The 24,574-nt window shown below is 30.6% G+C and overlaps 1 protein-coding gene across 2 annotated transcripts in view; it reads left to right on the top strand.

The window, feature by feature from the left end:
* LOC106461973 (synaptogenesis protein syg-2-like) overlaps positions 1 to 24,574 on the top strand; it is a 141,728-nt gene that overhangs the window by 25,706 nt on the left and 91,448 nt on the right. For both annotated transcript variants that reach the window (XM_022389268.1, XM_022389262.1), the window contains exon 2: positions 3,150 to 3,284. In XM_022389268.1, the coding sequence (XP_022244976.1) occupies positions 3,150 to 3,284 (135 nt within the window). The remainder of the gene's footprint in view (positions 1 to 3,149; positions 3,285 to 24,574) is intronic.

The following is a 24,574-nucleotide window of genomic DNA, read 5'->3' as shown; positions in this document are numbered from 1 at the left end:
AGAGTTTGTGAGTCACTCATATAACTTCTTCATGTAGTTTTCCCATATTCCTTAGATGTTTACGTATTGTTTCATGAGAGTCGTGCACTTTCAGGGCCGTTTCACGAATGGTGTTGCCTTGGATTAGACTCAACAAGCGTCTTCAGAGCATCACAGTTTTTAAGGCTAAAGTCGCCTGAAAGAAATTTGCTGAACCGACGTTGACACTTACGAACGTTCAAAACATTTGGGTACCTGATGATCACAGAACCTTGTCGAAACGTTGTACATTTGCTGTTATGTTAAACTTATATGAAAGTTTTTCTTCATTACCCATTCAAGCCGTATCCAGCCATTATTAGTCTCAAAGTGGGTTCCTCGTCATCGAATTTCCATAAACTTATTTGATATTCTTTGTCGCTACAGTGGTGTTGTTTCCTTCTTGTATTCAAACAGAATTACATGCCGAATGTGTGTCTCATCGTGTGCTATCACTATAAGGGATTAGAGTATACTAAACTTTACACATTATATGGGCTACACTTGCAGAATGAGAGTTCACTGATGTTTTGGTAAATGTTAAAATTAAAATCGGAAAGGAATTTCGAATTATTCAAAACTGTTTAAAGGGTTGTTTAAAAAGTCGGCTATCAAGACTATCTTTTGTTAGAAACTGACCAAAGGCTGTTGAATAAGTTTGAAAAGATAACTTTGAAAACAAATACAAATAATTGAACACTTCATTCATACGACCTCAAACATTACCTGACCAAATTTCTTAAACTAACCACTGTAAAATAATGAAGATTCTATGAACCACTTTACGTTATAATACTACTAACTCGTTTCTTTACGTTTCTTCTGCTGGATAACTTGATTACTTCTTTTATAAATCAGCCGTAATCGAATTTTTCTCAGTATGTAAGAATTCGTCAACATTTGTAACAATACAGATTTATTATCTAGTATTTCCATATATGGTAGAATCATAAATTTAAAAGTATGCTCATTATCGTGGTATAAATATCATGTTACAAGACAACACATTTATTCAGATAATCTTGTTTTTATTTAGTTTGTAAAATTCCTTTTCTAGTTCCATTTCAAACGAAATAAAATATTTAAAAAATTATCGAAACATTCGGTTCATTTTGTCTTCTCTATCATGAATACTCAAAGTGCATGAAAAGTAAGTTGAAAATACTTTTTGGTAAATTAAATTATACTCACTTCTTTCTCTTTCACACCCCTCAAATCAAATCACATGTGCGAATATGATCACCTTTTCAGCCATGGGATGTTATAATGTGACGGTCAATCACAATATTCGTTGGTAAAGAGTAGTCCTATATTGGACCGAGGCTGCCGTTGACTAGCTGTCTTCTCTCTAATCTATCACTTCAAAATTAGGAACTGTTAATGCAGAGAGACTCCGAGTAGAATTACTCGAAAATCAACAACAACAAATTTAGCAGTAAGGTTGATGGGTTATAACGCTATAATTCGTAGTTCGATCTTTGTGGTAGAAACAATGCAGATAGCCAATTCTACAGTTTTGATATAAACAATAAACTCTTTAATATAATCAAGATTTTTACATTTCGTGAATTTTAAGATGTGCTCCTTGTGATTAAGGTGATGCATAGGAAATCTTGACATTATTGATTAAACATAAAGAATATAAGTAGATGCAAATTAACTGGAAAACAAGTTTTCATAAATATTTTATTGATTGTAAGTTTTAGATCTCATCTTTGCAGCTCCTTTGATATCACCTTAGTTACATGAGCTGTGTACACCCGAAATGTAGTGCATGTTTTTGATGTACTCCAACTGAGATATTTTTAAAGTTCTGTGACTTGATGTTGCTGAATTAAGTACAATCCTTCCTATTACTTACTAACAGCTCTTTTCGTTAATCAAGAACTTATTTTTATAATATTTGCCTTTTAACACGATTATTTTCCATTACTGGACCAATATTGTAAGTGCGAGGATTTGGACGAAAATCGTTACATATACATTTATTAATTAATTTACACCTCAATGTTAACATAATTTGTTTAGCTTATAACTCAAGAAAGTACTTTATAGTAAAGTAGTACAAATTCTCTGCTTACAAGTTTAAGGTGGAGACTCCTTCTAAAAGAGATGAATGAATTATTGCACCATTATAAGCTTCCCTATAAAGTAACTTTTAGAGACACTTTACTTTGGTGATTACCGAAATTCTTCCCTAGTTCAACGATTGGTCACGGAATCAAATTACTAAAGACTACTTCACATTATCAAGAATAAATTAACATTTTTAAACTCACAAGATAATATTATTCGATTTAGACTAACCAATACATAGAGCTCAGTGAATGAAATAAATTCAAACTAATAATTTAACATTACAGGATATCGGATCTTATACTCCATAAGAATGATTATTTTTGTGATAATGATCATTGTTTTACCTTAAATCAGTTTATTTATTATTAGCAATCACCATAAAAATTAGCTTATAGTTACAGAAAAAGGTGTTTATTATTTCGAGCATTTTAGAATAAACTACACCATTTATCGTTCATAGGAAAAGACAAAAACAAACAAAAACAGCTCAACAACATTTCCTGTTTGGTGTAATAGCATAATACTGCTAGGTTGGGAAAAGAAACGAGGCTTTCTGAGCTTAACAAAAGTGGTTGAAGTTACGTTCGGCTGGTGTATTTTTTTCTTCGTGTTTCTCTTAATTCTTTCTATATTTTTGCTCGTCCTAAATGACTGAACGTTTTATCAGCTTAGACGTTTTATAGTCTTGCTTATAAATAGCCATTCAGAAATATAGTCGTCACAGATACAGTCCATCTGATAAGTTTCCAACTAGAACAAAAGGGTTCTGGTGGGCAGGACTTAATGGTAGCAAACCATAGATCCGAAATGCTATTTTTACTCACCTACTTTTTTGAAATCATTGGAGGATTAATTAAATTAAATATTACAAAGAAATACAATTGCAGTTAAGTGTGATTTTAAACACTTCCTTTTCTTATACTATAAGAATAGACTTATAAATATAATATAAATAGACGTATCATATAAAGTTCAGATACTTATGAATATATACTATTTTGGCACAAATATGGTGTTGTTTCTGAAAACAAAAAAAATTATTTTTGTTGTAGGAGGATGTCAGAAGCAGTACTTCCGAGTTGAACCACGCGCCAGTGATGTAATACAAGGTTATACTATTGATTTACAATGCCATATAGGAAACTTAGCTGGAGCTGTGCAATGGAGCAAAGATGGTTTCGTCTTAGGTAAGTTTTGAGCTATGAAGTAAACTATTTTTCATCAAAGCTATTACAAATATTGTTCTTTTTTTACACCTGGGTGTGTGAAATGAAACACTATTTGTACGCTTTTACGGTCTCCCTAATAACATTGTGTAGCTAAAATATTAAGGTCACCAGAATTTAAAATGTCTTAAAACCTAATTGTAATATTAATAAAAGCAAAGTCCGTTTTTGATGACGAGGAACCCACTTTTTTTTACAAATAAAGTTTGGAGACGGCTTGAATGGGTAGAGAGAGAAATGTTATTAGAAATGTAAAACGTTTCGACAAGCTTATGTCATCATCAGGTACCTGATTTGTAATAAAGGTTCTTTCACTACCCATTCAAGCCGTCCCCGAATTTATCAAGGTACATTTTGATCTTACTACTATTGTAATTGAGTAGCATAAGATAACAAGTTATGTCAGAGAGCAATTTCCGTCTAAAGACAATTGTATAATCTAAATTTCAAAGTACATAAGATATATCAAGCTTACAAGATTTCTATTGGAATAGCTGTAAATAACCCTTATAAGTATCATTTTAACTTAAAATTTTGCAGCATTAGAAAAATAAGTTGTGTTTTCTGGAAAAGCCCAACCCGTTAGATAAACCGCTACAAGCCTTTTATGAAGAATTACGTTCAGACTGTGATCAAAACAGTAAAAGTGCAATATGAGTATCATGTAAAATAGTCCAGTATTGCTTAGGTTTTTCCATTGAAGCTATAAATAATAATTTAGTTCATTAGTTTTTCCTTTTTATTCAGCGTTTGGAAGATGTTAAAATAATATCAATGACTTCAACTGCAATACTTTAAAACATACACCCTTATCTATTTATCAGTTAAATGCTCAAAAATACCTAGATAAATATAAATAATGGTGATATAAGTATTATAACTAAGTATAGATATAGTGGTACCAGTTGTACCTAGATAAATATAAATAATGGTGATATAAGTATTATAACTAAATATAGATATAGTGGTACCAGTTTCTTTTTGTTGTTGTTGAGATACAACCAAATAAAGATTTTAGTTTTGTATTATTCCGATTAATATATTTTGGGTAATTTAACAGCAACTTTTTAATCTATATGTACAATATATTATGTATACCTTATATATTTCAATGAAATATGATATTTCAATAGAAGAGGTAAAAACACAGTAAATAGTCGATAATCTGGTGCATTATGATGTTAAACAGACTGTAATTCTTAATAAGGTAATTTTTTAGCGTTAAGGTTTAACATATATAACTGTTCTACATTTTATATATGACCAAGCTAGTCCTCTTGATAGATTTTTTTTCACATTTTAAGATATAATTCATCCTATACGTCTTTAACAGGCATCACCTTAAGAAGGGTTTAGGCCCGAAACATTGTGTCAAATTAAAGTTTTCCCATATTTTATCACCATTCTATCTAGTGTTGTTGTTTTTTTTTGTTTTTTTAATCTTAAATAAATATTCACCAATTTAGTGACAGTGGAAGTAGTTTAAAGGGCATATTTCATGAATTAATCTTATAAAATGAATGAGTATAGGTGCTTACAAAAGATAATCCATAAGGAAAAAACTTTGAAATCTCTGTCACCTTGTTGACATTTCAAATTCAAAACAAAAACTTAAATATTTATATAATCCCAGCACGCTGAAAATTCAAGTTAGCAGATTTTGCAAGAAAAATAATGCCAGTACAATCATTCTTTTGAAATTTATTTATCCATTGTTGAAAAATATGTCAAAAAATTTAATATCTTAAATCTACCTTCTTATGGTACGCATTTGGTTTATACATTTGCAGATGAAAATAGATTTTGAATCACGAATAAATGTATTTTCTGAACCTTTATTAAATTGTCTTTAAAAAGACACAAACTTTGGAATCATATATACAGGGTGATTCATAAGTCCATTAACAAGCAAATATACTGTAATTTAAAAATGAAGTGGTATACGAAGATAATTATTAGTGGCATGGATGAGGTATTGCGTGTCTACCCTGTGACGATACTATTGAGGTCATTCAAGATCAATTTGAAGGTCATACACCAAAACATATTAGTGCTGGTAAAACGAAAAATATTAGATATTGGTTGCTATTCGCCACTGAACAGAAAAGGCAAGTATTATAGAGTTAGTAATTTTTAATCTCATTAACAATGCTAACAATAGTTATGTCAATTATTATAGTAAATAAATCTTAAATTTACTTTTTTTATCTACTAAAGCGTTAGTTGGTAATGACGTTAATGGCCTAGTCAGGATTACGTCACTATACTCACATCAAATTAAACCGAAAAATAATTGTTATGTGAAATTAAATAAATTTGCTCTGGTTATGGGATATTTGATTTGGATTTTATATCTTGATTACGAAGGGTAGTGAAGGGATTTATTTTTCGAAAAGTACAAACAATTATATAGTATTTGTTTCTTACTATAAAGCGAAATTTCTACTGTAAAATTAACCAAGTGGTTATTATGTCTAACTATTTATTGAAGGTCTGGGGTTCGAGATGTGATGCCTCTAAACACGCTTTGTACCATCAACTCTGGGTGCGTTATAAAAGTAGCAATCAATCCCGCTATTCGGTTGAAAGTGCCGTAGAAAGTCCTTAAGTCATTTTAGCTTCGAGTGCTTCTGGCTGGCTGGATTTCTTTTGGTCACTAGTTTAACATTAGGAACGTAACCCTAAGAGTCCTAGGTTTGTTTGGCCATTAGACTTACATACGCAAAAGTGTCGTCCAGATTAATAATGGAAATTCTTAATATAAGAAAAGCATTTGGCTAACACACACATACTTAACAATGGAATTGATAACTGTTAACTTCATTTCAAGTTATCACATTTTCTACGATTTGTCTTAGGAGAAAGAAGAAGAATTTATGCTTACTAATGATTATAGCAATTTTTATTAGTAGCCTGATAAGATTAATAACACCTGAAAAATCCAAATAATAGTAGAAAATAAAATATATGCTAATACTACGAACATTATTTAAAAACTAGATAATTAAACTATGATAGGGGGGGGCTTTAATTTTGTAGGAAATAAAACAAATTAAAGACCATGATCATCGATTAGAGAAATAAATAAAAATGCCTCTGTGAAAAAGAAAATTATTAAATGAAGAAGATTTCTTTCTTATTGTAGTTGCTTAAATAATGTCCGTATTCTAAAATCACAGATAATATCACCAACGTATTTGGTAAAAATATCATTTAACCCTTGTTATAATCAATTACTAAAAATGTTAAATTGTAACCTGTAAAGAATGTTTGTTTGTAGTTAAGCACAAAGCTACACAAGGGACTATCTGTGCTCTGCCCACAACGGGTATCGAAACCCGGTTTCTAATGTTATAAGTTCGCAGACATTCCTCTGTGCCACTGGGGTGGGGGGACATAAAGAATGATTCGTGTATACTTTTGTGTTTGTGAGTGTGTGTGTGTGTCGTATTAAAAAATTCTAAAAATATTTTTAGAATATTAGAATACGGACATTATTCAAATAATTATAATAAAAAAGAAATATTAAAATTTCCTAGGTTATTTCATAACTAATAATCAAATTAGTTTTAAATACTTTGTGATATGACGCGAATAGGTTCCCATCATTTACCAGCTATAATGTATTTCAAGTAAAATTAAGCATTTAAAAAATATGCGGATAATACAAATAAGTATGTAAGAAGTAAAGTTTTGGCTCAAAACGATTCTTTCGTAAAAATAGGCTTTACAATTTCATGATTAGTATTAGCACCAGTAATTCAAAAATATATCTAAAGAAAGCAGTTATTATAGTATTAATTGCTAGGTATTCTACAACTTTCCTTTTTAAACATAAAATACCCTTTTAGTTGAATGATCTGAAACTTTCATACATAATGTGTGTGTATAAGAAGCCACATGCTTAACCAACATGCTTAATTTACCTGTCAATGTTTTTCTATGTGGAATTAAGTAGATAATTAAACAACAAATAAATATTGTACAAAATTTATACTGATATTAGTGAAAAATATTCCCCAAAGAAGGAATAGTGAAGCAATCTTAACTTAAGTTAATTAAGTGCATGGTGAGTGTAAAAGTGTATTTGTTATACAATAAGAATGGGATAGATGTACTAAGCAACGAGCCAAACGCTTCGACACCAGTTATTATAATTAACGGGAAAATAACGTTTCACAAAGTTATTTTATGAAGAAAAATTATTAATTCTATGTAGTGCACCTTTTAATGGAAACAGAACATCAAATTAGAAGCTTTTTGGAAATTTCAATATAAATGGCACCTTTGGGCCAAACACCCACGTGTGAAATTCATAGGATTTAGTTAAACAGATCATTTTGTACCATTGACCTAAGGAAAATTAGCTAGACAAACGGCATACGTCGCAACAAAAAATTTTATCCAATTATTTGATCGAAAAGTGCAATCAAAAGTGCACTTCTTAACATATTCTCTTTAACAAAATAACCTAAAACACATATTGTTCTTGTTGTTTTTCAAATACAAAAAACTCCGATAACTTAGAGTTTACTGATTACTGTTGAATACACTAACTCGACGAATCCAATATTTCTATATCTTTATTTAATAAAGCCACTAATAATCATATGTCAACAAAATATTACCAAAAGCGTCAAGTATCATACCATCTCAAAAATCATGTACGAATGTTATTCATGTTCCTTCTATCCACACCTTCTGTGCCAAAGGGACATGACATTGTAAAGATAAACTGATAAAGAATTATCTGAAATTTAAAAAATGTTGTTTTAACCTTAATTATATACACATATCAGTAATTTGTTAGAAATAAATTACTACATTGATGTATTTAGATTCTGAATGCTAGTTTCTCCGTGATATATATGTAGTTTAGGGTATTAACTTCGGATTCTAGTGCGAACTTTGTTTTATCAGTGAAATTACTTCAAAAGTACAATACTTAAGTCTTGAACGAGAACTGTAAAATAGTGGAAGAGATGCTGCCACAAACACCTAGAACTATCTTGAACAAATACCTTGCGACATTTTGATATCAAGTTTCTTGTAATTTTTCTTGTTTTTCACATATTTACATTTTTACGTATGCCTTGTTCAGATTTTATAGACAACTAGAAAGTTTTTAATCTTCTTGTAATATGTCGTCTAACTTGTTGTTAACAATTGCTAATGATTCTCTACGAATTTCAATTAAACTTCAAAATGTGTTTCACATATAGTTGTTTATGTTAAAGAAGATTAACAAAACAAAATAAAAAAACGACGAGTTACAAACTCGGTATTAACAACGCAATACAATTCTAAACAACGTTAGCAACAGTGGTGCGAATAACAGTAACAACTACGTGAGGACAAACAGCTTGAAAAACCAAAGAAAAAGGAGCATCAATCGTGGAAAATGTAAAGAAACTCAAAATATCGGAAACTTGTGACTAAGACCGAGTGGTTTTTCAAGTATTGTTATATGTGTAGTTCTTTGTAAAGCTTGTTCTGGCAAAGTATGTGCGTACATATGATGTACAAAATCAAAACATGAAGTTAAGTTTTTTTCTTCAAATATTTTTGACAAAGATTTAAGATAAATAATAATCACTGTTGCAGAAGTAAGTGTGAAAGTTTAATTTATAAGTATTAGGTTGTCAAGAAATTAATATCGCGTTTTGGAATAATTTCATTACCCCCCCCCCAAAAAAAACGCACATCACGTATAATAGTTAAACGAAGCGCCTAAACGTCACATTTTTACTATTTTCTTTCACACAATCTGAATTTGCAAGAAGAATCTTTGTAAATAAAAATCATTCACTTTATGATTCGTTCTCATAAAATTTTGCATATGAGGGAGGTAATAAAAATTGTCTCAGTAATTATAGGCCTATTAGTCTTACACCAGTTGTGGGAAAGGTTTTAGAAAGTCTAAAAAAAGAAGCTTTGCAAAGACTTGATTGCTGAATAATTCAAAGGAATAAATTTCTAGCAACAATGTTACCTATTCTTCAAATCCTATACAATTATAATAAAAGAAAATAAAAAAAACACATCCATGTTATATGTACTCTACCGTATAACAAAGCCCCCAATGACTCAGCGATAAGCCTGAAGACTTATAACTCTAAAAACTGGGTTTCGATACCCGTGGTGAGCACATCACAGATAGGCAATTATGTAGCTGTGTGCTTATCGACAAACAAACAAAAACTATAAAAAGATAAATTGGACAAAGAGTGAAAACTTCGTCGAACATAACCGAATATGAACATACACAGTTTCGAAACATATTTGAAAAAAAACAAAAACCTATTAGTTAATGGAGTATGGGATTTTTGCTTAATTGAGCTTATCAGTATTATGAAATTAGTAGAATGGATGTTTTCAACTTTGTGATCTGCACTCCCATTGAATGGCCTTTATTACGTATGCAACATGCTAAGATTTCATACCTTGAAATATATATATTCTATGACAGTTTTCTCAACACGATTAAATTTTTTCCCTAAACTTCACTACTGGAACATTCTTTTCCTTTACAAATAAAATTTCTATTTTTTGTGTTTCACGAGAACAGCTATGAGTGAAGACATTGTTAGATATAATATATTTACACAAAAATCCCCATGTGCATTCGTTTATACTCTACATTTATTTTGGCCATATGACTGTAATCATCAAAACATTTTCATTTCCTTACCTGTAGCGCATCTTCAGTAATCAACATTTGTTAAACGTTCTTTATTTTAAAATAAATTGTAAATGCTTTAGATTTACATAAACTTTTTAAATGTCTCATTTACTACACTTTCTGGTAAATCTTAAATGGCTCCTTTGGACTTCACGAAAGTTAGCATGAATTTAATGTACTTGTATATGATCATATATATTAAAATAAACTGTGTATAAACTGTACATTTTAATAAGAGTGTACTTAACATTTTTAATATTACGTAAATTACCACAGTACAGAAATAAGTTCGTGTTTCTGTTTTACTTTTTTTTAGTGTACAAACACAATTCATTGAATATTAAGTCAGCATAAAAGGTACAGAAACGTCTTTATGGACAACAAATTTAGCACTGGCGTCGTATTAGTCTACATGATGAGCCCTTCTTCTGGTCTCACAAAAATCACACCTCACCAAAATAGCGTGCTACGGTTAAGACTGCTCGGAAAGTTGCTTTTTTACTGTTTTGTTTATTACCTCTATTGATTTTTTTGACAAAAACTTTTCTTTATATTATCTAGGTTTTCCATGAGTATATGACTTTGAGAAAATATTTCTTGTGTGGTTTTTAACATAAGATATCAATCAATATTGTGGTTAATACATAGGTTTAAAATAAGTTTTGATTAAACTGTTGTGCAGTTGCATAATCATAAGTTTTATTTTAAAGTAAATAGACCATAGATCAGGGTCGTAATATTATTTCTAAAATATTATGGATATCAGTGAATAAGTTTTTCAATAAATTCTCCTCCGTAAGGGTAAAAAGATTGGAAAAAATATGAAACTACTCTGGTATGTACACGTAAGTTTATAGAATGAAATATTCTGATGGTTTGTAAATTTTCATTATATTAATAAATACTCAAAGTGCTCTTTAATGCAGCTATATAAGACTTATAACTAGTACAAATAATAAGAACACGTGTTAATAACATACATTTCTAAATAAATGACAGATGGATCCTGCTTCAATAGTTTTTACAGTGGACAACTTCCAATTTCTCAGTCCTGTTACAGCGGCGATCGTTCATTTAGAAAAAAAAACATTAATCATCATACTTAGTTTATTAGGAGAGCAGAAAATTGTAGCGCATGTTACCGTATACTTTAGTCATGTGTTATATTTCAATGCATCAAATACCTAGGGAAAAGTATTTTCTTCAGTGCTTGTGAATTTTCTTAAAACTCTTAGTTAACAGTATAAAAGAAAAACAAATCATATGTAAATGTCAAATATGAACATTACCTAAGCCTGTAGCAGGTAATTATGTAAATACTTTAATTTTTGGAGGTTTACTTTTAAAAGGAACAATTTCAGGTTGTTGTTTTTGTTAATGTTTCTTTACATTTATTAGCTTCTGTCCTAACAAACCCGTTATACTGATTGACATAGAATAATTTCATCAGCGACTTAATAGTGATCAATATAACCAGTATTTATGAATTGTTTGTTTGTTTGTAATTAAGCACAAAGCTACATAATGGACTATCTGTGTTCTGCCCACCACGGGTATCGAAACCCGGATTCTAGCGTTGTACGTCTGCAAACATACCGCTGTGCCACTGGGTCCTATTTATGAAACGGAAGAATAACAAATGAGAGCCCACTTCCTAGAAGTCGCCATCCCCCAGAGGCACAGCGGAATGTCTGCCGACTTACAACGCTAGAAATCGGTTTTTGATACCCGTGATAGGCAGAGCCCATTGTGTATCTTTGTGCCTAATTACAAACAAACAAAGCAAATCCTATAAGTCTACTGAATTATTTTTAGCTTTTTTTAAGTTCATAATATTTGTTTAGTTTGAAGAAGGCATCCTAGTGGCTTAACGGTGAGTCTAGGTTTTAAAACACTAAAAATCGGGTTTCGATACCCACGATGGGCAGAACACAGATAATCCATTGTGTAGTTTTGTGCTTAACAACCTATAAACATAAAAATAAACAAGAAGCAAAAATAAACTAACATTCAGTTTCATTGTTAAACCTCATAGACTCTACAGGTTAAATTTCAAACCTGAACTCTGAGCTTTGTTTTCCAGGAAACGGTGTGTAAGTGAAAAATATGTTAGGTAATGTTGTAAAGCATATAAAACAAATTATTGGTGAAAATTCAAAGTGAAGTGTTGATCGTTAAAACCTAATGGGAAGGTGAACAACCTATGTCCATATTGTATACGATATGTGAGGATTGATTACTCTTGCACTAATAAACCCATCAGGTGACAAGATCCTGATGAAGAACAGGCGTGGTGAAACATTCATTATCCGGTTTTCTTAGAACAATGGAATTGGAGAACTGGTGCTCCATGACGAGGCTGTGAGTTAGGAGGGAGGTACGATGCGTCAAGAATGTTCATTCTAGCTGAATGCATTGCCATTTCGCGTGACATTTTTATCCTTTCATAATCTGCTTTATCGCAAGGAAAACAGTTATTAACAATAACTAAAATATGCTCGTCCCCAGAAACTTGAATTCTTTCACTGGATTTTACGACGCCCCGATGTGGCCTGCGGTTTATCGCTATTTCTATGTTCAAAGGCTAAATCTTAACGGTACAATCTGCATGTACATTTATACTTTTATGTAAATTTGTATAAAGTTATTGATAAAGCGAAAGTAAAGTTTTCTTCAAACTTTATTGCAACAACAAAGACTGTTTTGTGTTTACTATTCTAAATACCTTCTTAGAAAACATGTTTTACAAATTAAATTCGTTTGTTCGTTATTATGCACAAAGTTACACAATGGGCTATCTTTGCTCCGCTAATTGGGTGTATCGAAACCCACGTGTAAGTTTCATAAGCTCTTCAGACCTATCATTGAGCCACTTGATGGCTGAAATATAGAACACTATGTATTTTTATATCAGCTTTTTTCCAAGTGATCCACGTTGCAAAATAAAATATTATTATTTCTGTTAAAAGTATACAGTCTTAATATTAATAAAAATAATATTGCGATATAATATAGATATTTGCTTAAGTAATGCCTTCTAGAAAATACCATTTTAAATACTTGTTTTAATATTTCAGTGATCAAATGTTTTTGCCCTCAGTGGTATGTCTGCGGATTTTCTACTCTAGAAACCGGGTTTCGATACCCGTGGTGGGTAGAACACAGATAACCCATTATGTAGCTTTGTGCTTAACTACAAACAAACAAACATACTTCATATTTTTTCTATGCAGCTATAATTATATTTATCGATATTTTAACATTTAAACATTTGGGTAAACAACAAACATAACTATGATCATGTGTTTGACCCATATTCTCTTATATTATTTTCATCAAAATAATTGAATTAGATTGTTTGTTCCAATTTCTGTTTCTTCATATTATCATCTATCATATATTAGAGGTTCTTTAAATGTTGCACAAATTGCACTCTTAAAGAAACTAAGTTTTTCAAATTTTCTCAGAAAACACCGACAAATTATCTTAATATTTTCATTTTGTCAATACTGACGAATTTTTGAAGAAATACTATTTCTAGTTTTAAATGTAGGACAAAAAATATATATGTAAAATAGAAATGAATAGACTACCTAAAGTATGATTTTTGAGCTTTTACAAATACACATTAATAGACCTGGAACGATAACTTCAAAGGAACTGAGTTTGATTTACTTTTTCGAGTCAGTCCATTATTTGCTTATCGCGTGTGCCACCAAAGCTATATAGTAATAGAAGTTTAGATTATTTTATTATTAGTTGTATAATAACATAATAGAACACTTCCAACATCTGACACCTGTATAGGAAACGTTTGTAGTAGTACAATAATATAATCGTACACTCCCAACATCTGTATATGAAACATTTTTAGTTGTATAATAATATAATCGAGCACTTCCAACATATCTATAGAAAACATTTTCCAGCTTTTATACTGGAAAAAGTCTGTGAACTGATGGTAAAGAAATAATTCTGAGTATGTTAATATCAAAAGCTTAAAATCCTTTGAAAAAAAACTTAAAATACTCTATTAAGATATTTCGCCTGTAGGCTTATGGAAACGTTTCATTAAATAAGTTTCACGTTAGAAGTGAATAAGATTTTTTCTTCATTTGTAATTACAAATAAAATGAAAATAGGTAGGTAATGTAAAAATATAGAAGTTTGAAGCAATTCATTAGATAATGCAGACGATAATTTAGCAGTAATTATAAACTTTGCTTATCAATATTTACTCGCTATCAAGACTATTATCAAATTTTAGAACTTTGCTTATACAAGAAAAATAAAACACTTTCTATAAATTAGATACAACTGTAAAAAGGAAATTCTGCTAAAGTTTTGAGCAAAATGTAAAAGAAAACTTTTAATATCTTAATATACAAACAGAACAAGCTGTTTAGAATTCGGGAGTCATTTATTTGTGGTGATGTTATACTTTTATTACAGCAATGCTTCAAAAAAGCTTACTTAATCAGATAGAATTAAAACTCCATAAGGTGATAGAGTTGGATTGGATATTAATATTTATAATCTAGCTAGCTAGACTATGAGAGCCGACAATATTCGAAACTGCAGTCTACAGCTTATCACCGTGTGGGTTTTCTTACGTAATGTGATGTTATGTGATTGTTTATCTCAGTTTGCCTCAACAAGAAGATGTAAAGAAAAATTCAACTGAATAGCCTCAAACTCTCTTTCTTAATGACGGAGCGTGAAAATGACTGTAAATTTAAAGTACACTCCAAAAGTTTATAATGGTTTCGAAAATTTGAAAAAATATAGAATATCTAATTTATCAAAATTCTATTACGCCAATGAAGTTTACTTTAAATGTATGATAAAGAATAAAATATGTAACATTCTATTCCTGATCATCAGAGAATGCCATTCTTACGTGTCTTATGATTGTTATAAACTAGAGCAATTTTTATTTTATTAACAAGTTTCAAAATTATTTTTCTAGGAAAATTACTAATGAGTATCATCTTCTCTTAAGAAATTAAACAGAGCAAGAAAAATTAATGAAAACGAAAATATCCTGTGGATAAAGAGGTCATGTCATAAACAATGAGGTAAAACTGAGAAACCAGCGAAAGAAATATCGCCACAAATGATCATAACAATTGGAATAAAAACACGACCGACAAACTCCTTAATAGCCCGAAGAACTCTGGTGCATCATGTATTCTATATTCCGACCTTGGAAACTTACAAAAAGTTCATTGGTATACCGGTAATCACATATAGGACAAATCAAAAGGAGCATTGAAACGAATATAACATATCTGAACAATCTACAGCTTCCATGACAAATAAACTGTATTAATTTACTTTAGCGTGATAATTGAACAAGGGAAGAAAAAAAACAACAAAGTTTGGTCAACAAAGAGAAATGTGAGAAAAATAAAACACTTCGATCTGAGAATCCTTAGATTATAATTGCAATATGAGAAACAGCTTGCATTTAAGCAACGTTACATTTTACTATCCTGGCCAGGAAACATATTAATTAGAAAATTTCGTAGTAAAGACAAGAAATTATATTTTCAACCATTGCCGAAAGATGAATTTTTAAATTATCATATTTTTTTCTTCATATCAGTTCATTGTACAATTATTATTATTATTATTTCAGGTTTGTTTGTTTATTTGGTATAATTATTTAAAGCATACCTTGTAACACTTGGAATTCAAAAACATGCTGCTTTTAGGACAATTGACTAAAATTTTGATAAAACTATAAAGAACAAAAAGTGTTCAATAAAATGAAGATAATGAGCTCTAGTTTGAGATATTTTAAGAATTTACAGGAAAATATTTCCGACTCAATGAAAGATAAATGAATTATTTCTTGCTACCAAACTAAAAAATCAAAATTCTTAACAAAAGATATCCAAAACAATGAATAATTAAACCTATTTTTATGTTGCGTGAAACAACAAATACTATTTTATATTTTATTAAAATATATTAAATGTTATACTTATTGTGAAAAAGAAACTTTCGATATATTGGTGAAAAACAACTAATAGAGGCTCCTGATGCATTATGTAATTTTCACGGCTATAAAAATTTCAATCAGTAAAAGAAATATTATATATAAAATATTTACAAAGAGATGCATAATTACCATGTGTGATGCACAGTATGTCCGGAATACTTAAATACAACATCTTAAAAAAATTAGCTAAAAGCTTGAAAAAACTAGATTTCAAGTATGTAGCTAAAGACATAAATCACACCGTGGAGCTCAATGGCCGATTTTTATTGCAACATTTTTATTTTTATTTTTTGCACTAAATTTCTTGTATAATTGGGAAAAGCTTCGTCTGCCAAGTTATTAAGAAATGTAGATGTATACTTTCACGCTCTTCTTAAAAGTTTAGATATAGCAAATTGGAATTTTCTTTTAAATCTTATAATTTCATTTCGAGTGGACTTGAGCTGTGTCTTATACGTTATCGAACTATTAGGAATATTAATTATCTAATATATATATTATTCTTCCATTCAAAACCTCACAATAAATTTGATAATGGCCATCTTCTCATGGATTGTATAGCACATAGAAATACACTGAAATATGGATATCTAAACTCAAAATAAATGCATATTAAAGACATTCATTTATTAAACCATCAGAGACCATAACAAATACAATTTTTTTATATTATGTTGAATAACTTACAATTTCTAATATGGTAAGTAACTGAATTCCGTAACGTCATTTTCCGGATACATCAGGAGCCATTGATAACCTATGTAGGCGGTTCTTATTTGAAAAAAAAAAAACCAACAGCAACAAAAAGTAATATGAAACAAGAATGGCAGACGACAATTTGTATAACAACATTGTGTATATAATTAAAGCAACAAGCTAAAACCAACAAAAGCAATGCCTTAATACAGTTGTATTTGGTTAAAACACACTATATTGCATAGCAAGCCTTTCAGGTAAAAAATCAATAGAATGTAAATAAGTAAAGTAAATGCTAAAAAAAAACAAACTAAATCACAATTAAATAACTAAAATATATTAAAACTACTTTAAGTATTGAATAATAAGTAATAGGTTTTTGTTGACGAAATGAAATAAAAAACAAAATTCTAAGCCCCATCCAACATCTTGAGTGATTGATGGTTTATTTACTAGAAAAAGTGTCAAAACTACTGCAGTGTGCACTTCACCAGCGAACATATATTCTTAATGCATGGGAATTCCGCGAGGTCAGTGCAAATGCTAAGAAGAGTGTTTTTTTTTATTGTTGCTGTTGTTGCTATCCTTTATGCTTTTTTCTTACTTTATACAACTTTAGGATGGCAGAAACAGACTTTTGTTGGAGGCTGCGATTATGTACTTACCTCTAGCTTCAGTTAGCAACTAAGAGTAGTTGAAGGAGGCAATAGAAAGAACGCCATATAACGTAATACTATCTCGTAATTATTGCACATACAGAGCTATATGACTCATCAATAAATCTCTTTAAATATTTAGTCGGTTTTTATTTCCACTCTGCTTCTTTTATTTCTTTTAGTTTCGGCCGTAAGGACATCAACGAGCTTACACTTGGACTAATTTCCCGGTTGTAATTTTCTTACATCTACACTAACCTTTAGGATGCACGAAGGAGATCATAAATTTATATGTCTATAAGTGGATGCTCATTAAGAGCAATCGTTAAAGAAAGGAAGTTGATAAACTTTATGGTTGATTAGAGTTAAAGGCAAATAAAAACTATTGAGATATTTTTATTATAAATATCATATTTCTAAAACATTAATTGCTATGTTATCACTCCTATACATAAAAAAGGCTCACCGGATATAACCTTAAAAGACTAGCTTACTGGAAAATAGGGTGTAATTTCCAAAATAAATATAAGATGGGTTAACTATTTTAGCTCAAGTACTTTAAAATATATAGAGAAAATATTTTATTGATTATTCAGAACTTTCTGTCATCTGGTAGTACACCCATACTTTCCAGAATTTATGAAAACGTAGCTAAAATAAATAAATAGAAATAAAAATTTTCTCTGTTTTTAATATTATCAATTTAATTTATACCAAATGATAGAATTCGGAAACTCGTTTTGGCCATTTATTGACTTTAGAGTTCATACTTATGCTTTGCATCTGGCTACACAGACATAATTGAAAAGGCTGAGACTATATCTTTAGTTATTTCAATGTTTTAACAATACAGTTAATATGCGTTTTTGGTTTGTTTTTTGTTGTATTTTTACGGAGGGGCACTTATAAGTATTTGAAGCTGTAAACATATTATTGTAGATGTATATCAAAGGAAACATTGTGTGCTACACCCTGTATCATGTTATGTAATTGTATTGTTCAATTGCTTTCATAAATCAGATATTTTTTTATTCAAAGATGACATGGAAGCTGTTCATGGTTTACAATTTTCTAGATTTCATAACAGTCCTTAAATTGCTGTAAATACTTTTATGCGATTTGGCCGTTGTGGCTTGATGAAGAAATGCTTTCGTTATGTTTAGGAAAGAAAGGAGGTCGTTTTTTTTTTCGTAAATAAGCCATTCCAAAATTAGTTAAACGATACTGATAACAGTATATTGATGGAATATTTCATTCTTATCGCCAACACCCGCAAAGAACAAGCTAACAAACTTAGAAGTCTTTCCCCTTTATAATTACCTTTATGAAACAATGTTTTAGTCTTTACTTCATTTTGGCTCAGATATATTTCTTTGATATATCGTATAATTCAAGAAGAGCCTTATTCCGTAATTCAACACGCAACTCTCAATACATAAAGCGAAAGCTCCTATCACAACAAATCGTACATTTCATACTTCTCGATGGAATAAGTTTGCTGTAAAGATAATGGCTGTAAATATAACATGATAAAAACAAGCTAAAAATATCAACTTAACGAATAGTTAATAGAATTTAACTGATCAGTTATCATCAGTAAAACATTATACTTAATCTAATTTTTGTTAAATGATTAAATAAAACAGAAAGTTTATCAAAATATAAAAAATACTATTCGTACGGAACTTATCTGGAATTGAAATTTTTATTTCAGAATTAGCATAGTAGTCAAAAGTAAATACAAGTATATTTTTAAATAAGCATAGAACGTAAATATGAATACTTGAGCAGCTTTAGACTCCACTTAATATAACACCTTGATAACTATAATTTTATCATTGAGGTGTTTTTCATGGTCAACATTAATTCGAGAGATAAGGGAAAACAAAAGAAGCTTATAAAATATCAACTTACATCACAGTAAATTCCTGTGAGCTAAGCTCAGTTCACTGATGTTCACCAAATAATTTATTTTCTGTCACAGCCTCGTTAGGTTTACAGTGTGTGTGTGTGTGTGTGTGTGTGTTTCTTTGTTTTTTTTACACTCTAACTATACACTTGCCCTTGTTATCTTAATTTATTTTCTTGACTTCCTTATAGAAATATCTGCTACTTCGAACTGTTATTTTGTATGGGTTTGTATTCTTACCTTTATCCCATTCTTGTGAATAACAATTATTTGGGTTTTCTATTTCTTCTCTCAATTTTCTTATTCTTCACGTTAGCTAAACCCCAGTTAACTGAAAAGGTGAAAAGTCAGGTCGTTTGCTCTAAGAATTATCTACTTGTTGCTCATATTTTCTCTGTCATGTGTAGCATATTACATTCATTATGAATGTTTCATTTTGTACTGTTTGACTGTTAACTTTGACGAACGAAATAGTAATTTTGTTTCTAAAATTTAAGTTCACGTGTCTACCACACTGCTTGGCTGCATCTGTATCTAAAGCTTATTCTCAATTAATCACAATCACAGCATCATGATAAAGTTTCACATTGGTCGAAACGTATTTATAGAGGGGCAAGGTATAAGTTAAACGCTCCACCCAAAAAATGTATCATTTTTAGAAAGAAAACTAAACTAGTTTTATTTAGCTATATAAATGGGTGTGTATACATATATATATATGTGCATTTTTTTTTGAAAATCCAATATTATTCAACTTTCGATTTAAAGAAACTGCTTACTTAAAAGAACATTCATCTTTCTATATATATGTGACATTTATAAAATTGTTTGCTTCCATTTGTTCGCGTTAAGCTATCCGGTAGGCTATCTGCTCTCCACGAGGAATTGAACTCCGGGTTTTGCTTTTTAAATCCGTAAACTTATTATTGACCATGAGGGGTGGGGGAGTTTAATATCGAATATGTTTGTTATTGCTTACTACTAGAAAATAAATAGGTCAAGGTACGACACTAGACATTAAAGCAAGGCACTAGACAATAAAGCAATACACTAGACATTAAAACAAGGTACTAGACAATAATGCACCACACTGGACATTAAAGCAATACACTAGACAATAATGCGCGACACTAGACATTAAAGCAAGACGCTAGATACTAAAACAAGGCACTAGACAATAATTTACGACACTATACATTAAAGCAATACACTAGACACTAGACAATAATGCACGACACTAGACAATAATGTCTAATGTCTAATAACACTAGACATTAAAGCCAGACGCTAGACACTAAAACAAGGCACTAGACAATAATTTACGACACTAGACATTAAAGCAAGACGCTAGACACTAGACAATAATGCACGACACTAGACAATAATGCACGACGCTAGACACTAAAACAAGGTTCTTATAGAATTTTACAAAACTTTTTATAATTACATTATATAAATTTTGAAACTGTCTTTGAGAATGAGATATGTATTGACTCAGAACAGCCTCAGAACAATTTCCCCCGAAATAAAACAACAGTTAAATCAAGCGCACATCATTCTTCATGACACAAGTTGAAGCATATACAGTCAGTAAAACACACGCCACATCAAGTATGAGCAAACGTGACAAAAGTACAATGTATTTACCATTTAACTTTGGACCGCGTTTTATAATAAAATAAAAGTTGTCAAAACGATAAGACGTTTTCTTGATAAAGTAAACCACGTGATATGTTCTTTTTTTTGTACATAAAAACACACACACACACATATATATATATATATATATGAATATACATACATTATTGTTTAACTAATAATATACTAAAAATTCCTTCTACTAAGTTAATAAGTTCCGAGTTATTTTATTGGTACATAACACTATGGATCTCAAATTTTTATCATTTGCTATAAATTGAGTTGCAAAGAATTGATGTAAAGTTTGTTTTAATGTACGATAAAGATAATCTTTCAAAATATTTCCTATGATACATTAAATAACTTCATATTAGACCATGCCATAACAAACTCTAAAGACGATGTACTTTTAGCAAATGTGTTGTTAGGATACCAGTAGAGAGCTGTCTGTGCAAGTCGTCACTAATTTAGTAGTTATAGACTACAGGGATAGCAAATAGTCAACACTACCCACAGCCAGCCCTTGGACTATTTTTTAATAAAGAATAGTAGGATTGACCATCATTTTATAACGACCCCAAGGCTGAAAGGGCGAAAAAGTTCGGTGAAGGATTCGGATTTGAAACTTAACATATTTCTTCTGTTACTTCATGAGTAAGTTTGACAGTATTGGTCTTCATAGGAGGTTGATGAACTTCCCTCTCTTCTAAGTGCAATTTGAAAGTAATTATTCAATATATGTTTTTTAAATCCTTTGCGCCACTTGAACTATAGTTGTTTTTTGCCTTAAAACAACTGGCGTAACAACAACAGGTTTTTTATTATACCGATTCTACGTAGATGTAAATGAATGTTATTTCACCAATTATCTTATCACAAATGCCCCCCACCCACCCACCCCCCGTGGCATAGCGATAAGTCTGAGGACTTGTTACGCTAGAAACTGGATTTCGCTACCCATGTTAACAACAAAGAAATTTATTACACACTGTTAAAATAAAATTAGTAAAACTTGATTAAATCCTTACACTGAAGAATGTTAAAAACTTAATAAGTTTAAATCTTTAACGTATCCAGATAAAAGTGCGTAAACGACATCTTATATCAATTTAGTACACTCCGTGCTTGTAACCATCTACATTTCTGATACAAATACCATCTAATAGGTTTACTGTTATAACAAAATTTCTCAAAGACAAATTACATCTGTAGATCGATGTGCAGAAATGATCATAACATTACTTAACTTGTAAAGTTGAGCTGCATCTTGTATAATATCACAGGACAATACGTGCTGATATACATATTCACCTTTGATCAAAACAATCTGAAATTGTCAAAACGTGGAATACAAAACTAGGAATATTGTCTGCATAATGAGATGTAAGAGTAATTTTAATCTTGAACACATTAATCATGGATATTTTTACTGTTAAAAGTGTGTTCTAACCGGACTTATTTATTACTGCAAAAAATACTGTTCATATTCATCATTTATAAATTAATTTAAGAAACGGTTCAATAAAACAATGTGACTATTTTACTGGAATAACGCAAGAATGTGACAGTAAGGTAAAGTTTTGATTACATAGACAGCAATATTCATATAGATAAATTGCAATTTATCATACACGAAATAAAAATATTAGAGTACAAGAGCACGAAATGTAACCACTGGATTTACAGTGATACAGAGCTTTACAGAATAAGCCAAAATTAACTATACCATGACTTTTATAGTCACTGTGTTAGCCGTTTGATAATAGTGGACATTTTTCACGAAAGTAAAAAAAAAAATCGCTTATATGATTCATGGATTCAGTAATGGTATTAAGAATCTACTGATTCTGGATATTTTCATAAATGTTTTTTTTTTTTTCGAATATCTGCCTAAAGCTAATCAAGGCTTATCTGCACTAGCTGCTCCTAATTTTGAATTGACAGACTAAAGGAAAAGCAGATAACCAACAGTTTCTGCTGCATCTCATGGACTACCCTGTCTGACCGATTAGTAGGATCTGATCATGACCTTATGACACACCCACGGCTCCAGAGTGCGAAGTGCGATTATTTATTTTTTTTACGGTACGCGAACTTTGGACCTCCTGATCTACAGTCCGGCATACTTACTAATGAGCCTCACTTGGCCCGTTTCCAAAGGTAACAAGAAGGAATCCCCAATAGCCGCCGCACTTGAAATTCTTTCAGGCAGAATTAGAGTAATTAAACTATGAAACTTTTTTCCTTTTTATTAGCCATATTTATTGCGCCGGCAATACCAAGTGTGGGGCACGCGTATATCCGATTCGATGTTATTGTTCATCAGGATCTCTATCAGCCTACTCTCAAACTGAAATTATTTTAAGCAGGATTAAAGTAAAATAATCTATGAGACCCCGGGCTTGGTCAAATACATTAATCGAAATGGTTTTACCTTCTGAGTCCAAAACTGTAATTAGATCTTAAATCGGTCAAGAGATGACGGAGCTATGAGCTAAAAGTTTGTACTTGAAAGAAAACAAAACAAACTCAGAGCCGTTCTATGAGCCGTTGTGCTGCGGCTAAAAACCTTATATTAATCACAACTTTCAGCCGTAATGTTAATAGTTAATCAATAGTGAATATTTTTATTCATAGCTTGCTATCTGATGACGTCAGATAATCCTAGCGAAACGTAACGTTTAAAGAAGAGAGTTTTAAGCGTATTTACATGTTTACCCCTCAAAAAATAAAAATATAATTTGACAAGTTCTTCATATAAACGTCCCCCGGTGGGACAGCGGTAAGTCTACGGACTTACAACGGTAAAATGCGTGGTTTAATTCCTCGCGATGGACACAGCAGATAGCCCAAATTAGCTTTGCTATTCAAAAACAAACACACTTTCTATAAATTATTCAATATATAAAAGCGTTTAGAAAACTCAATTTTCTCTAAGAAATTTCAACATGATAAACTCTGGGTTACATTTTACTATTTTACTTAAATGTTCAACATTAATATTACTCACTTTTCAGACGTATAATAAAAAGACGGAATGAGAGGACATGTCAGTTTCGATAAATGCAATGGTGTGTCCCATATATAAATCAAATTACATCCCCCAAAAACCCTATAAGTCATGGTGTGAAGCCATGATATTAGCAGTCTACTGATAGTGGGTATTTTTACAGCTTTAAAAACTTTATATATGTCATCGTGTAACAGATGGGTGGGTAATTAACGACAACCGCTAAATATTGAATGTTAAAAAATATATATGAAATGTGATGATTTTCTATGTGTCTTGTTACCAGGAGGACCATATTTGTCGAAGTACAATATAATTAGCTACTAATAATATTTCTTTTAGCAAAGCTATTATAACAGCTTTACACGATTTATGTATTAATTACACTTATACATAAATCATAATGCATATACTCGTAGACAAGTAGTTGTTATCCAATCGCTAACCTTAAAACTTGGATTTTTATGAATAGAGAGATAAAATTATAATAGGATTAGCCAACATGATAAATCCTTGTAAGTAAGAAATGTCATGGTAAAATATATAAGGCCAAGTATGAAATAAATGTAATCCTGAATAACTGAAAGAGAAAAGGAAGAAGCAGTTTTGGTCGATACTAGAAGATACCATATTATTTACATACATCATATTTA

The sequence above is a fragment of the Limulus polyphemus genome, unplaced genomic scaffold, assembly GCF_000517525.1.
Source record: "Limulus polyphemus unplaced genomic scaffold, Limulus_polyphemus-2.1.2 Scaffold42, whole genome shotgun sequence".
NCBI lineage: Eukaryota > Metazoa > Arthropoda > Merostomata > Xiphosura > Limulidae > Limulus > Limulus polyphemus.
This window is presented reverse-complemented; position numbering and strand designations above follow the sequence as displayed.